The sequence below is a fragment of the Cervus elaphus genome, chromosome 30 (assembly GCF_910594005.1).
Source record: "Cervus elaphus chromosome 30, mCerEla1.1, whole genome shotgun sequence".
NCBI lineage: Eukaryota > Metazoa > Chordata > Mammalia > Artiodactyla > Cervidae > Cervus > Cervus elaphus.
In genome coordinates this window covers 36,205,807-36,221,886 of record NC_057844.1, presented here as the reverse complement: position 1 = coordinate 36,221,886, position 16,080 = coordinate 36,205,807, and the positions used below count along the sequence as shown (strand labels likewise).

Here is a 16,080-nt window from a genome sequence, read left to right as displayed (position 1 = left end):
CCAAACTGTCCACAACAGGTCACGGGCTTTGTCAGTGTAGTGTCTGTCCAGTGGCCTTCCCTGGCTTACTGAAGAGGAGCTCCTAGATTAGCTGAGAGGTGGGATTAAAGGTTACTGAAGAGGGGCCTCCTGGATTAGTTGCGAGGGGGGATTAACATTTTTGAATTAAGAATTTAGTTTCTGCCTGTTATTTAAATTGCTTGAAACGGTAACATTTTTTTCCCCTAAAAGTAATATACAATCCTCGAATTTCTACAGTGACAGGAAAACCACGAAGTGAATGATAATGCATTTGTTAAAGCAGAAACTTGTCATACTTAATTCTTACGCTGTAGACATGTTAAGCTTTCCTAAGAGTTCCGTCTCATGAGTGGGAGACAGTGGTGTTGGTGTTGGTAGGGAATGGTCTTTCACGAGGTTTTCTATTGACCCGGGTTCCACACAGTTTACCAGGAGTTTGTTTGAGTGGCTGAGTAAGGGAGAAACAGCCCTAAGCAAGAGGCTCATAATCTCTAAAATTGTGATTTTGGTATTAAACTTCAAATTGGTATTGAGTTCTGTTATTATCCTTTATCCTTAAAAAAATACATAAATATTTTGTTTCCTTTTGAAAATTAGCATTAATCTTGCTCATTTTGGGGGGGAAGTGGGGTAGAAATGTTTTAAATTTGTTTTGAATTTTCTGGAAAAAGGGAGCTTAAGGTGTTGTTAGGACAAAATTCCAAGTGTCTGTAATTATAAAATAGTGAAGTGAGTTTATTGTTCAGATTCTTTGGGTGGAATGTGCTTGGTTGTTGGCACTCGGCCTATGGAATTACTGTGTAACTGGAAACACTACTGTGTGTAAGAAGTCAGTACTTCATGTGCAAGTACTTTGTGTGCAAGTGCAAATTAATGTGGGTTTTAGGTGTTATTGAGAACCATCTTACTGCATTTCACATCTGTTAGAATTTCTGTTTCTGGTTGGCCATAGTAACTCACTTGGATTTTTCATTGTCTTTGTAATGGGGTGCCCTACAGAGAGCCCTCATTCGGATTTGTATCTGCTTTGACCCTGCATTTACTTCAGCATTGGGCCCTAGAAAGTCACTCACTGCCCTGTGAGTGGAGGGGGCAGTTGGGCCCTTGTTTCAGGTCCTTATCTTCACTTTTGCTGTGTTCTTGACATATAGCTGGTGCTTTGGCTTTTCTTTGAGTATAAAGCATAAAGGGGAAAAACCCTGGAAACCTGGAGCATGTCAGTGGTTAAAGAACAATCTCTGCTGGTAAGAGTTTTATGTAGGGACTTTTTCATTATCAAGTAAACCGAGACTTCGTTGATAGTGCTAATGTTACTGAGGTTACCTTGTAATATTACCAGTAGTATAACGTTTAAGCTCACAAATTTTTGGACGAGAGATGTGATATTGGCATCACTTAATAGTCATAACTTATACTGTACATCTTCATTCACTTAACATTTATTCAGCAGGAGAAATACCAGACCTGGAGAAATAAAGAACCCATATTCTAACTTGGGGTATGTTTGTTATATAAGACCTGTTTACCCACACAGTGCTTTGTTCATGTGCCAGCTAGAATTTGTCATGTTTATGTGTGAGACTCCCATGGAGGCAGGGAAAGGCTGACTCAGAATAGTGAAGGGAGCTCCCTTGGGGCTGTTACCCACTGCCAAGTACTTGGCATTTATTGCTTTGTCACAACTTCTAAGTTGATGGCTAAACTAAAGGGTAATTTCTTAAATTACAGTAGTTTATTTCTACTATAATTAGATAAGAACTAAATTATGAAAATTACTATCTTTAAAATTAATTATTTATACCTTTGGTCTCCTCATTGATCAGGGTATTAAGAAACAGTGAAAATGGGCAAAATCTAGGCAGAATGGAATCTAAAAATTCTGTCCCTAGGTTAATTGATTGACCGTCAAAAGTACAACTTGTTTATGTATGAATTCTAGTTGGTTTTATTTTGCATATTAAGTTGTAGACTAGTTAGGACTGATTGTTCTCCTAGATGTAGTTCAAATTTGTGGTCTTAAAATTTAATTGGCTTTTAATTAATTAAACATTGAGTGTTTTAAAACAAAAAGTTGAAGTTCTAGGTGTTAAAACTGTATTTATGAAAGCCCTTCAGATTTATTAAACTGTTGAAACAAAACACTTCAAAATAACATCATTATTTTTCTTAGCATAAGTGCTGGCTTCAGAATTACTGTGGCCTGTACTGTTGTATAAATTGGTCTGTTACGAGTCAGTTGATGCTGGTAAGTCTATTCACTAATCAGAGATTTCCAGTGTAGTGTGACTGTGGGCGACTTGGACCTGTGTATCAGTGTGGCTCTCGGTTATCTCATAATGTTAAATCTCACTGGACCAGCCTGGTCCACCATTGTGCACTTGTTTTGGTTATCCTATCTTTGTAATGCTGGTCTTTGACTTCTGGTAAGTGTAGAAAGGGATTTTGACAATTAGCTAAACTACTACTTTTACAATTTTTGTGGATTTTACTCTTATGATTTATAGTACAGTTTTATTTTTTCTTTATTAGACATTGTTTTGTCACATTTGGCAATAATCACTGAAATGCTAGAACTCTTATAAAACTCATGTCTTGTAAAACATGTCTGGCTTTGTAAACCTCCTGGGAGATACTGACCCCTTCCTTGCTTCATTAAGGCTGCCAGGTGTGACTGCTGTAAGTCTCAAGGAGCCCTTCGGGAGAGGGTGCAGTGGCGTGGTGAGATGAAGCACTTCTGTGACCAGCACTGCCTGTTACGCTTCTACTGCCAGCAGAGTGAGCCCAACATGACGACCCAGCGGGGACCCGAGAACTTACACTATGGTAAGGGTCCCTTCAGGTAGTGACCTGAAAAGCCCGCTGAGCAGACCTGGATTCAGGGTGGTGGTAATGAACAGTTGATTTCAGGGTTAGTTTAACATCAGTTTCTGTGGTTTCTCCAGGTGGAAGTGCCTGCAGTGACGTTTTGCATTTTGTTTTTTTACTCTTAAAAATTTAATGGTAGTTGATAAAAATAGAGTCTAGTTGGGGTAGAGAGAATCTAAACAGAATTATAACAAAAATTGTTTAAAAAAAATTTCATCTGCCTTGAATAGATAATGAAGTTTTGGTACATATATGTAATAGAATATTACTCATCCATAAAAAGAAATGCATTTGAGTCAGTTCTAGGGAAGTAGATGAACCTAGAACCTGTTATACAGAGTCAAGTAAGTCAGAGAAAAACAAATACCGTATAATAATACTCATATATGGGATCAGTAAATAAGGTACTGGTGAACCTGTTTGCAGGGCAGGAATAGAGATGTAGACACAGAGAACAGACTCTGCACACAGCGTAGGAGGGAGAGGGTGTGACAAATTGCGAGAATAGCATTGAAAACGTGACCGTGTGTAAGATAGACAGCTAGTAGGAAGTTGCTGTATAGCACAAGGAGTCCATCCAGCTTCTCTGTAACAACCTAGAGGCATGGGGGTGGGTGGGCAGGAGGTTCAGGAGAGAGGGCATGTATGTATACACTTATGGCTAATGTATGGTAGAAACCAACGCAACATTGTAAAGCAGTTACCTTCCAATTAAAAAAAATTTGTCTGCCTGTTCACTTGCAATTTAAATGAAAACCTTTTTCAGCAAATTGTACGCACTCCAGGGTCGATAGGACAAACAGCAAGAACCCTTTAGAAGATGTGACTTATTTAAGAGTTAAATCTAAGAAAATAGTATTGCTCCCAAAGCAGTATATACTTTCTAATGGGACGAAAAGGGGAAAGAGTTAATTCCACTACTTAGCTCTGTATTTCAGCTCTCAGAAGAATATGAAATATTTCCATCAGTGACTATTTCAAAAAAATCCATAAAAATTAATGAGAAATACGGATTTAGAAAATCCTGAAGAAAGTGATATTTGTCTTATTTTAAATTTGTTTGTTTTTAGATCAGGGTTGTCAGACGTCCCGAACCAAAATGACAGTAAGTATTGCTTAAGTAAAGTGCTAAAGACTGATTTTATAATGTGGGCATAAAACGTAATTAGTCCATTTTAATCTGACTATAATAATAAAAGATTTTTTTTACTTACCTGTTGAGATGGTTGAAGTATTCATATTCTGTTGAATTACCCAAAATAAAAACAGGTCTTTTTCTGCCTGCTGAGGGACACAAAGGTGGATTAGTTGTGGCCCTCACCCACGTCGGGCGAGATGACACATGAATACTCATGTCCCTGGGCAAGAGTAGTGGAGCGTTTGCAGTGGGCGAGCGTGTGTGGTCCGGCGGCTGTGACAGAGCTTCTGAACAGCCAAGCAGAAGGTTGCCGGTGGACGACGATGAGCCGGAGGAATGTGGTGTGCAGAGGTGTGCACGTTTGTCCAGACTGCCCCCTGAGGCCAAGCTTGGAGGGGCCTGAGGTGGAGTCCTGGGGAGCCGGGGCAGGGTGGGCCAGCCAGTGCCCCTCAGACAGGATGGGGTCTGTGCTGGGGGCCAGGACAGCACAGTGAGTGGAATCATCCCATGCTCACCAGGCACTTGGTCCACGCTGAGGAGTGTAAAGATGGTTGCTTCCTGTTGGTCCTCTTCATGCAGCCATAAGGCAACTCCCAAGCTTGTTTCCAAGCTTTTGACCAAGGTTTCAAGACACCCCATCACCTGCACCGAGGAGAATGAATACTTGTCTCTTCCAGCAGCCATGAGACCTTGTCACGGGAAGATGGGAGGACGGAGGGGGTGTGACCTGGGGGGAGCCGAACCTCTGCAGCGTCACTCTCCACCATCCGGAGTTCTCCCCACCTAGTCCTGTGAGCTCTGGGAGCCTTAGTTCCCTGCTGAGGAGTGTTGGAGGATAAGAGCTTAGCTGTGTAGTTGGGGGAGAGTCACTTCATGGTTGTCTGTGTGACTTTGCCCTTTGTTTGTAAGTGGGGCTTTGCTCCTTGCAGTGGAACCTCCTCAGGGTCATTACAAAGAGCGCTGAGACAGAGGCCTGCATCAGGGAACTGCTGGGGCCCTGACTTCAGAGCTCTTTGCTCTGTCACCTCTCCCAGCCATGCATTGTCTGAGCCTCAGTTGCCTCATCTGTAAAACGGGAGGAGAAAACACCTGCTGCCCATGTGGTGCTGAGAGGGTTAGAGGGCTCATGTCATAAGGTGCGGCAAGGTGCTGTGCATGGAGTCCCGCCCGTGGGAGCTGTTGTATATAACAGGAGCTGTAGCCAGAAGGACGGCCTGCCAAGAATAGCACGAGTTTCTCAGAGTTCTGGGGCTTCCAGCAGACCCAGGGCCTAGTGAGGGCCTCTTTGTGCTTCCTCTTCCTGTCTTGCCATGTGTCCTCATGGGAGGGGAAGGGCTGCGGGGGCCCTTCGGTGAGGGTTCCAAGCCCATTCATGACCTAATCACCTTCCAAAGGCCACGCCTTCAGGTGCCATCCAGTTGGGGTTCCATCTTGGTGTGAAGTTTAGGGACACAGACACCCAGTCCTGCAGCATTCAGGAGGTGTGGTGGCTGTCGTCATTGTAGTCTTCATTATTGGGGGTCCTTCAGCATTGTTTTCAATAGGTATAGACCTTGCCTGTTGACTAGCAGGAAAGGAAGGAACTTTTACCAGGTGATCAGGTATGGTTGACATGGTGCCCTGTTTGCAGAGTGACAGGAGTGGAGCATGGGTGACCAGGATGTCTTTGACTTTGACCCCTGGTTCATAAGGGGCTTCAAGAGCATTTCTCTGTTCAGACCCAACTTGCCTGGGTTTGGTGCCCACATTTTTTCTGTCGCTTTCCCCATAGCACCTTTGTGTCTGCCCTTAGGGACAGGGCTTCAGCTTCCTTTACAGTGTTTGTGCGCATGTGTGTGCATGTGTGTGTGATGTGAACAGGTGAACAGGCTGAAGCATCTGACAGACTGTTGAGATACGTTTCTAAAATTACCCTGAAACACACAGCTTAAGGTTTGATAGCATTTATGGTAATTCTTTTCATCATTTTTCTTTTCAGAGTTAGTACCACATTAACAGTTTATGCAGTAGAAAAAGCCAGAGTATCAGAAAGCCATAATAATTTCAAGAATTTTTTTCTTTCTCAAATAAAAAGAGCCTTATTATTTTAAAATACTGGGTTAACAACCTTGCTTTTTCATTTAGGAGTGAGACTTGTCTCTTATATTTTTTAAAATTTTGCTGTGGGGGCTTACCTGGCGGCCCAGTGGCTAAGACCCCACACTTCCAATGGGGTGGGCGCAGGTTCACACCCTGGTGGAGAGCTAAGACCCCGCACGCTGCGGGACCAGACAGTGTGCTGTGGTGGCTTGATGAGCAGATCTGTAGAGGGGTAATTACTGCGTTTTGCCGATAGTTGGGGTAGGTTCACATTGGTTCCATGTGTGTTCCCTCCCCTGGAACACACTGGATATTTTTTAATAGCAAAAGCAGTAAAAATTCGAGGCAGAAATAAAATGTCTCTCTTTGCTTCTCTGTAGGGCTCAGCACCACCCCCTTCTCCAACCCCCAACAAGGAGATGAAGAACAAGGCGGTTCTGTGCAAACCTTTGACTATGACCAAGGCGACCTACTGCAAACCCCACATGCAGAGCAAGTCCTGTCAGACAGGTGACCCAGGCCCTGCCCTTGAGTGACATCCGTAATCTTTTCAGCAGTGGCTGCAGAATAGACTTGTTGGGTGGTTTTGTCATTTTCTGTTGATTTTGCTTCTCTGGTTCTAGACATGCCTTCAGAATACAGCATATCATTTACAGTCATTAATAAAGATCAGTCTCTACAAAGGCGTGCGAGTTTATGTCGCCAGTGATCTGGTTTCCTTGGGGGCCAGGGCTCACTGAAGTTAAGTGAGCTCCTCTGAGAAAACCATCTCTTTGAGTGTGATCTGTAACCATAACTATTCTGTTTCCTTGTCAGAGTGAGTTGAAATCATTCAAACCTGTATTTTCACCAAATTTAAATGTTAGCTGTATTCTGTTGTTTAAGTAAACCTTTGTGAGGGGAGTGTGAGGGGAGTGTGCCGGGGTGTCTGGAACCATACTATATTTCAAAAGATGTTTTCTTTTTTAAAAAACAAGTCTAGGGACTTCCCTGTGGTCCAGGGGTTAGGACTCCCCACTTCCACTGAAGAAGCTAAGATTTCCCCATGAAGTACTTTCTAGAAGTTAGAACGGCTACTACATTCAGTTTTGTTGTTTTTAACCTAACTAATTTTGTGAAAACTGGGCATTTTTTTTAAATGGGTACCCAGGGCATTCTGAGCAGCTGGGTGGGTGGCGGTTGAGGCTGGTTGCTTCCTGACTACCTTCTGTGTCCCCAGATGGTGACTGGAGGACGGAGTACGTGCCTGTGCCCATCCCCGTGCCCGTGTACGTCCCAGTGCCCATGCACATGTACAGCCAGAGCATCCCCGTGCCCACCACCGTGCCTGTGCCCGTAAGTCACACTGCAGGGTCTCCCGGCCCCCTGCCAAACGTGTGGGCTCAAGGGGCAAGGATGAAGCTTGGCTGCTTCTGACCTTCACTTGGGTCTGGTGGAGGCTCTGCCAAGGGTTACTGTGTGTTTAATTAGGTAAATAGTTCCAACCGATGTCTGTGTCTGCTTTACATATACTGTGTTTTGTATTCATGTTTGTTTTAGAAGAAAGGAAGATTTGTGAGCCAGAAGGTTCACACATGGTATGGAGCCACATACAGATGTCATCACGTGCACTGCTGGGTCCCTGTGTCAGGGTGTGGCTGCTGGAGGCCCCTGGCGATGGAAATACCTCAGAAATTAATTTTTACTTAAAAAAAAGTAGCTGTTTGTATTTGGGGCTTCCCTTGTGACAGTTAACATATAAGTTCTTTTCAAAGCTTCTAACAAATCCAGTGTTATGAAGTAGATCACATGTCAGAATAATTTTTAATTTGGAAAAGTACCTTGTAAGCAAGTGAGCCTGATGATAGGTCCTCTGTTCCCTTAGGTGCCAGTCCCTGTGTTTCTGCCTGCCCCCCTGGACAGTGGTGAGAAGACTGCTGTGGCTGAAGAGCTGAAAAGCACAGGTTCTTCAGATGCCCTGGGTACAGAGCTGCTGACCATGACGGACATGACTGAGGACGAGGGGAAGGCGGAAGGCGCCGACCTCCACAGTGAGCTCCCCACTGCCCGGGGTGGGCAGAGCGGGTGGGGGTCTGGGCTGGCCCCTCACTGAACTTCAGCCTTGGAGGGTGTGGGGGACGCACTGCTGCAGAGGTGATTATGGGTTGAGACCCACGTCAGATCTGCAGTTGCTCTGTGATGCCAAGCCCAGCAATTCATAACCTATTTCAAATGGTCCCTGTTTTAATGGTTGACAAGATTTGGTTTTTAAAATAAAATCTAAATTAATGCTTGTTTCAGTGGGTGAGCTCAGACACAAAACTGACTTGTCGGAGGTTTTATAAAGATCCAAACTAGTATTTTATGATGGTTATCCCCAGTTTTGTTTTATTCATTTATAGTAAGGAAGTAAGTTGCATTATTTAAACCAGGGCTTGTGTTAGGGCAGTACTGGCCAGATGGGGTAGCTGGACGCGTGTGTGCTGGACGCTTCTGTGTCTGAGCACGTTTCTCCACCTTTGTCCTCCTGTTCCCCTCACCCAGAGCGCAGAGCTGTGTCAGCATAAATCCCTCCTAGAAAGGCTGTTATTTTGTGCAACTTTTGTTCCCAGTGTGCGCATGTCTGTTTCCCACTGCACCCTGAACTCAGTAAGATGCCTTTCTCAGTGGGTTTCAGTACGAAAGTGTTTAAAACAACTGATCAAAACATTAGAAGGCAGTTGTAAATAAGCATATATTGAATGATGTGGAAAACCTAGGTCACAATTCAAAAAGAACGTTGAAAATTCCAGTTGTCTGTGCTCATAAGTTTATTTTTGACCAGAGATTGCTCTTAGCAATTCTCTATAGAGTTGTTTACTCTTAAAACATGTTTTTTCTCTTTGTAGAGGCGCAGTGAAAACTTACAGGATTGAAAGTTTTGTGTATTCATGATTGTCTAATTCAAAGCTTATAGTAGCTTACATTTGAAAGTAGCTGCATGCTCTTTTCTTTTGTGATAAATTAAAGATTCTTGTTTTGAATTTATAATTAAGTAGCTTTTCCCAGATTAAATATCAGTATTGTTACAGTTTTCTGTTTTGATTTCTGATGATACTACGGCTTGATTACAGGTGTCATTATTGAAACGGACATAATTGGTTCTGACCTCTTAAAGAGTGCTGAGCCTGAGACCCAGTCCAGCATGCCCGATGTGCCATATGAGCCAGACTTGGATATTGAAATAGACTTTCCCAGAGGTACTGAGCGTGCAGTTTTGCTCTTAGAGTATGAAGTGTGTTTCTAGACTTGAGCTATGGGGTCATCATTGTGGTTATGAAACAATCTCATGTTCGTGTCATTGCCTGTACTGTTATTTGTCTTAAAGGAAGCACATGTTGAATTGTAGGAGCTTAATTAACAGGATTTCCCAGAGCCTTAAAAACCTTAAAACTATTTCATTATAGGAACTTTTGGAGATAAAGAGTAAAGAAGTGTTGGTGTCTTTTTAAAAATTTAAATAAAATAGGTAGTATTTTTCTTAAAACCTTTTTGAAAATTAAGTTAACCTTCACAGGGAATGAAGATGTTTTTAGGTCTTTCGTTGTAAAAGAAGTATATTCTGTTTTTCATTATTTTCTTAATCTACTTACAGCCAGTAAGTGTACTGAACGGGATGTAAAGCGTTTAACTTCGGAAAAGATGTAATAGGTTGAAACAGATTTGTGATGAGATTATGTAGATCTTATAATTGAAATTCAGGTTTTAGTAATTTTTCTATCACACATTCCATGGAATTCCATGTTGATGTGCATTATATGTGTGTTTTAAGAGTCTGAACAGATGTTATCAGATCTCATAGATCAGGTTAGGTAGAGAAATGGTTGGTTCTCCAGCCAGCACAGGCTGCCCTGTGCGTAGTATTGTGCAGAGTCAGGGATTGGTCCTTTTGTTGGTTGAGTTTATGTGACACAAGCCTGTGCTATTATGTTTGGAGTGAAAGTTCTTCTGATTTGATTGTCAGCTGCTGAGGAGCTTGATATGGAAAATGAGTTTTTATTACCACCTGTTTTTGGAGAAGAATATGAGGAACAGCCTAGACCTCGATCTAAAAAAAAGGTATGAATCATGATGGTGTTCTTGTACTCACATCACATCTGTGTGAGTAGTGAGCTTCAGTTGTACACCAGAATGTGGGAAGATACTTCCTCTTCCAGGATTAAAATGGCTTAAAGGTAAAGTTTTTATTACTTCATTTCTAAGTAAAGGATCTCCTGTTATAGTTGTAACTTCATAGAAGAGGGAATATCATTGCAATTTAGCTTTTATTTTTTATTTTTATCTTGATTAAAGGCTGACATACTTTCTACAAAAGTAAATTCACTACTTTTACAGCAGTTGATGCTGTTTTTCCCCCTGTGACTTTTGGTGAAGTTTAGGTTCACAGTTGGTTATGTCTGGTCTCTGTGAAACCTTCCAGCACATAGGAAGATGGGCTGGAGAGTTCAGTCATTCAGGGCTCTCAGGCCTAAACAAACGAACAGGTATCATTGTTCTGAATGTTTTATTAACAACTTTCTGTATTTCTGGTTTCCAACATAAAGCAAGATCTAAATAAAAGAAAAATATGACTTTCACAAATTTCTCCATAAAGAAAGGAAAAATTGAAAGAGGAGTGAGGCCTGTGGTAGAATGAAGTGGGACTTGTACTTGACACCATGCACAGAAATTAACTCAGAGTGAATCAGAGACCTGGATGTAAGAACTAGAACTCTGGGAAGAAAACAGAGGCCTAAATCTTGTTTAACTTGTGTCAGGCATAGTTTCTTGGATCTGACACTAAAAGCTCAGGAATAAGAGGGAAGATAGGAGAATTGGATTATATCCAAATTTCAAGTTTTTGTGTGGCAAACAGTACATCAGGGAAGCAGGAAGCACTGAGTTATTCCCTGAGGTGGAGTCTGGGAGAAGTTCTTTAGTTCTCTCTTACATGAATATTTGGAATCCTCTTACTTCAAATCTTTAGTTTATTATTTGTGTCTTTATTATTTCATCATCAGTCACTCAACTCACAGCAAAAGTTAATATGATTTTGTTGTACAAAGTAATTTATGCAGAAATACAGCATTCCTGGAGAGAGATTTCATGTTATAGGTAGCTGTTCTCAAATCAGAAGTTCCAGTCAGCTCTCTATAATATTCATTTGTTGAGAGGTGGCTTACATAAAGTCATGAGATAAATAGGCTTAAGGACGAGAAGATGTGACTATGGTGTTTCATGACCAGGGCACCAAGAGGAAGGCGGTGTCAGGCTACCAGTCTCACGACGACAGCTCTGACAATTCCGAGTGCAGCTTCCCTTTCAAGTATGCGTATGGGGTCAATGCCTGGAGACACTGGGTTCGGACGAGGCGGCTCGAGGAAGACCTTCTGGTGTTAGACGGGCTGACACCTCGTAAGTGCTCTGGTTTTGTCTTCACTGGTTCCTGTTTAAAATCAGACTTTTTGTTACCCACCACCTTTGATTTTGAAAAGGATGACTGGAACTTAAAATACATCTGAATTCTTTTTTTTTTTTTACATTTGAATTCTTATATTGATTTCAGAAGGTTTCTTATTCTTCAGACAAACAGCAATTACTATACTATTCTGACAAATAGCAATTACTTCAGATAAATAGCAATTACTTTAAATTTCTTTTCTTAGCTAAGTCAGTGAAGTTGAAAGAGGATCTGCTCTCTCACACCACGGCTGAGCTGGACTATGGCCTGGCCCACTTTGTCAATGAGATCCGAAGGCCCAATGGGGAGAACTATGCACCCGATAGCATCTACTATCTCTGCCTTGGAATTCAGGAGGTCGGTAATTCCACAGCTCTGAAATATAATGTTGTAAAGGAAGGTTGTTATGGCAGTTCTCGAGAAAAATGTTTTGCTTCAAAGATATTATGTAACAAGGATTTATTGGCTTATCAAGCAAGGCAAAAATAATTTACTTGAAATAGGGTTGTTGTTGTTGTTCAGTTGCTAAGTTGTGTCCCACTCTTTCCAACCTTGTGCACTGCAGCACGCCAGGGTCCCTTGTCCTTCAGTATCTCTCGGAGTTTTCTCAAATTCATGTCCATTGAGTCAGTGTTGCTATCTAACCATCTCATCCTCTGCCATTCTCTTCTCCTTTTGCCTTCAGTGTTTCTCAACATCAGGGTCTTTTCCAGTGAGTCGGCTCTTTGCATCAGGTGGCCAAAGTATTGGAGCTTCAGCTTCAGCATCAGTCCTTCCGATGAATATTCAAGGTTGAGTTCCTTTAGGATTGACTGGGTTGATCTCCTTGCAGTCCAAGGGACTCTCAAGAGTCTTCTCCAGCACAATTCCAAAGCATCAGTTCTTCGGCTTTCAGCCTTCTTTATGGTCCATCTCTCATATCCGTACATGACTACTAGAAAAACCATAGCTTTGTTGGCAAAGTGATGTCTCTGCGTTTTAATAGGCTATCTAGGTTTGTTGTAGCTTTCCATCTAAGAAACAAGTGTTTTTTAATTTCATGGCTGCAGTCACTGTCCATAGTAATTTTGGAGCCCAGGAAAATAAAATCTTGTCACTGCTTTCACTTTTCCCCCTTTTGTTTTGCCATGAGGTGATGGGACTAGATGCCGTGATCTTAGTTTTTTGTATGGTGAGTTTCAAGACAGCTTTTTCACTCTCCTCTTTCACCCTCATTAAGAGGCTCTTTAGTTCCTCTTCACTTTCTGCCGTATAGTAGTATCATCTGCCTGTCTGAGGTTGTTGATATTTCTCCCGGCAATCTTAATTCCAGCTTGTGATTTATCCAGCCTGGCATTTCGCATGATGTACTCTGCATATGATTTACATAAGCAGGGTGACAATATATATAGCCTTGATGTACTCCTTCCCTAGTTTTGAACCAGTCAGATGTTCCATGTCCAGTTTTAATTGTTGCTTCTTGACCCCCATACAGGTTTCTTAGGAGACAAGTAAGGTGGTCTGGTATTCGCATCTCTTTTAGAATTTTCCACAGTTTGTTGTGATCCACATGATCAAAGGCTTTGGTGTAGTCAGTGAAGCAGAAGTAGATGTTTTTCTGGAATTCCCTTGCTTTTTCTGTGATCTAATGAATGTTGGCAATTTGCTCTCTGGTTACTCTGCCTCTTCGGAACCTACCTTGTACATCTGGAAGTTCTTGGTTCACATTCTGTTGAAGCTTAGCTTGAAGGATTTTGAGTATAACCTTGCTAGCATGTGAAATGAGAGCAGTTGTATGGTAGTTTGAACATTCTTTGGCATTGCCCTTCTTTGGGATTGGAATGAAAACTGACCTTTTTGAAAATACTAGGGAATTGTAAAGGATTTTCTTAGCTGCTCTGCATACAGTTTTGGTTACATTTACCTCCACCATTGGTATTTTTTATGCATCTTGATGATTTCTAATGGATTTACAACATGCATCTTCAGTGACTCATTTTCGCCCTCCATGTCTTCGTGCCCTGTTATACACATGACACTCTCATGCTGTGTATGGTCTTGGTTCCCACCTCCCAGGCTTTGTGCTCTTGTCACATGTTTCCCTTATACTTTATTTTTACTCATTGGAGATGGACTTTGGTGTTTACATCATTCTTTAACAACATTCACTGTTAAGGATTGTCATAGGAAGCGATAAGATTCATAAGTTTGCACTGACTTGAGAATGGAGCATAGAGAGCCTCTCGGACCGCTCGGTGAGGCCGTCACAGGTGTGGGAAGCCAACTCCTGCCCCGAGCCTCACCCTGCATCCCCTGGACCCTGCATGTAGCAGTGGAGCCACCTGCTCTGTTCTTATCTGACAGACTAAAGGCTCTCAAACTCTTACATCCTGAGCTCTTAGGTGTGTACCTCAGCTTGCAGTGTTTTCAGGAACAGATTAATTGGTAACTTATGTTTCTTTCATTTTCTAAGTATATAGATAAAGATAATTTCCCATTTTATAAGTGTGCTAATAGAGAGACATAAGGTGTTTATTTTTTTCTTAGGAAATAAAAGAGTAAAAGTGATATACAATTAATTGATTTTCCTTCAAGGTTTTTTTTTTTTTTTTAATAGTACTTGTGTGGTAGTAATCGAAAAGACAACATATTTATTGATCCAGGATACCAGACATTTGAGCAAGAATTGAATAAGATACTCCGAAGTTGGCAACCAAGCATACTTCCAGACGGTAATGCTCTTTTAAATACAATGGCAGTGACTTTCTGCTGGGATCTTCTTGTTTCTATAGAAAGTGTGGCTAAAAATAAGAAATAATTTAAATTAGAGAGTACTTATTCATGAATGCATCAGATTGTCCTTTGTTGAATTAGAACTGAATGTGATTGATAACTAGTGTTTATGAAGAACTTTGTAATAAATCTGACTCAATTTCTCTGGAATAAGAAAGAAACTGGATGTTTGTTTCTTAAGCCCTTTAGTAGAGATTCTGATACAAATTTTTCTTAGAAACCTGTTTTAGATGTATAAAGAAAGCTTGTTTGAATGGAAATGACCTGTTTTTTTCCAGGATTTCTGCAGATTTAAATCCCCTTCTGACCACAGTCTGCTCGTCACCTGGAAGACCAGGAGCAGACCCCAGGCCTGGCCCCAGGGTCTAGTTGTGTAGTGTGTTGTGGTTCTGGCTCTGTGTTGTTTCGGAACCGTGTAGGGGATGCTGAAATTCATTCTAGTTGCCCTGGAGTGAATGGAGGATTGGATTAGGTTTGTTCTTGAGTTAACTATCTGTTCCTAGACAGTTACAGGAAAACTGTTTATTGTAATTCTTTAAAAATATTTCTCTCTATTTAAGGGTCAATATTTTCTCGAGTTGAAGAAGATTATCTCTGGAGGATAAAACAGCTAGGATCACACTCTCCAGTAGCTCTTCTGAACACCCTGTTCTACTTTAACACTAAGTATTTTGGCCTGAAAACAGTGGAACAGCACTTACGGCTTTCCTTTGGCACTGTGTTTAGGCACTGGAAAAAAAACCCTTTAACCATGGAAAATAAAGCCTGTCTTCGGTACCAAGTGTCTTCCTTGTGCGGAACAGATAGTGAAGGTAGTGTAACCGATCTTGTTTGGGATTGGCTGTGGCAGGGATAGCTGCTTCTTGCCTGACTAGAGGCCATATGGGTCCCCTGTTAAGAACTCAAGGACTGTCGCTTCCATAAGATAAGACAGCCCAGGTCATGTTAAAATTAGGAATTACCAGAAGCCACAGCTTCTGGCTCTGAGCACAACCCATCCCGTCGTTTGGTGTAAGAGCAGTGGGAATGAACACAGTGAGTTGGGTCACCTTTCTTGAAGGCTGGTCGTAGAGAGTTTATGTGATTTTTATTTCTTAAGATAAAATTACTACTGGAAAAAGAAAACATGAAGATGATGAGCCAGTATTTGAACAAATTGAAAATACAGCGAATCCTTCTAGATGTCCTGTGAAAATGTTTGAATGCTACTTGTCTAAGAGGTGAGTGTTTATGATACTTGATTTTTTTTTTTTAAGTTCTACCACTTTATTGCTACCAACCCATCTCCCTCCACCCTCGTGTACACATGCTCAGTCATGTAACTCCATGGACTGCAGCCCGCCAGCTCCTCGGTCCATGGACTTTTCCAGGCAAGAATACTGGAGTGGGTTGCTATGATACTTGATTTTTTTAAATGGTAATAACAGTTAGGTGCTGTGAATTTATCATTACCAAGAGGTGCCTTTTTTTCATTGATCCTTTTTAAAATTTTTCTCTTTTCTTACTTCAATTATAATACTTTTAGTCCTGTTATTATAAAGCACCCAGCTTGTATCTCCTAAGCATATGTTAAGAAATTGCTCTCTACTAAGGAAATTATTGCTGTTGTAAAGGGTCAGACAGTAAACACTGTAAGGTTTGGGGACTTTGAGTCTCTCTTGCAGCCAGTGAAATTTTTAGAGATCACAAATTATTTTATGCTTGTTCATTATTTTATATATGCACCCTCTAATTTTTAAAAGGTAAA

The 16,080-nt window shown here is 41.4% G+C and overlaps 1 protein-coding gene across 7 annotated transcripts in view; it reads left to right on the top strand.

The window, feature by feature from the left end:
- Positions 1–16,080, top strand: part of ZMYM2 (zinc finger MYM-type containing 2) — a 61,570-nt gene that overhangs the window by 44,307 nt on the left and 1,183 nt on the right. For all 7 annotated transcript variants that reach the window (XM_043891673.1, XM_043891672.1, XM_043891678.1 and 4 more), the window contains 12 exons: positions 2,679–2,844; positions 3,957–3,991; positions 6,484–6,613; positions 7,323–7,438; positions 7,968–8,133; positions 9,196–9,321; positions 10,086–10,180; positions 11,347–11,515; positions 11,767–11,918; positions 14,158–14,272; positions 14,894–15,145; positions 15,433–15,553. In XM_043891673.1, coding sequence (XP_043747608.1) covers positions 2,679–2,844; positions 3,957–3,991; positions 6,484–6,613; positions 7,323–7,438; positions 7,968–8,133; positions 9,196–9,321; positions 10,086–10,180; positions 11,347–11,515; positions 11,767–11,918; positions 14,158–14,272; positions 14,894–15,145; positions 15,433–15,553 — 1,643 coding nt within the window. The remainder of the gene's footprint in view (positions 1–2,678; positions 2,845–3,956; positions 3,992–6,483; positions 6,614–7,322; positions 7,439–7,967; positions 8,134–9,195; positions 9,322–10,085; positions 10,181–11,346; positions 11,516–11,766; positions 11,919–14,157; positions 14,273–14,893; positions 15,146–15,432; positions 15,554–16,080) is intronic.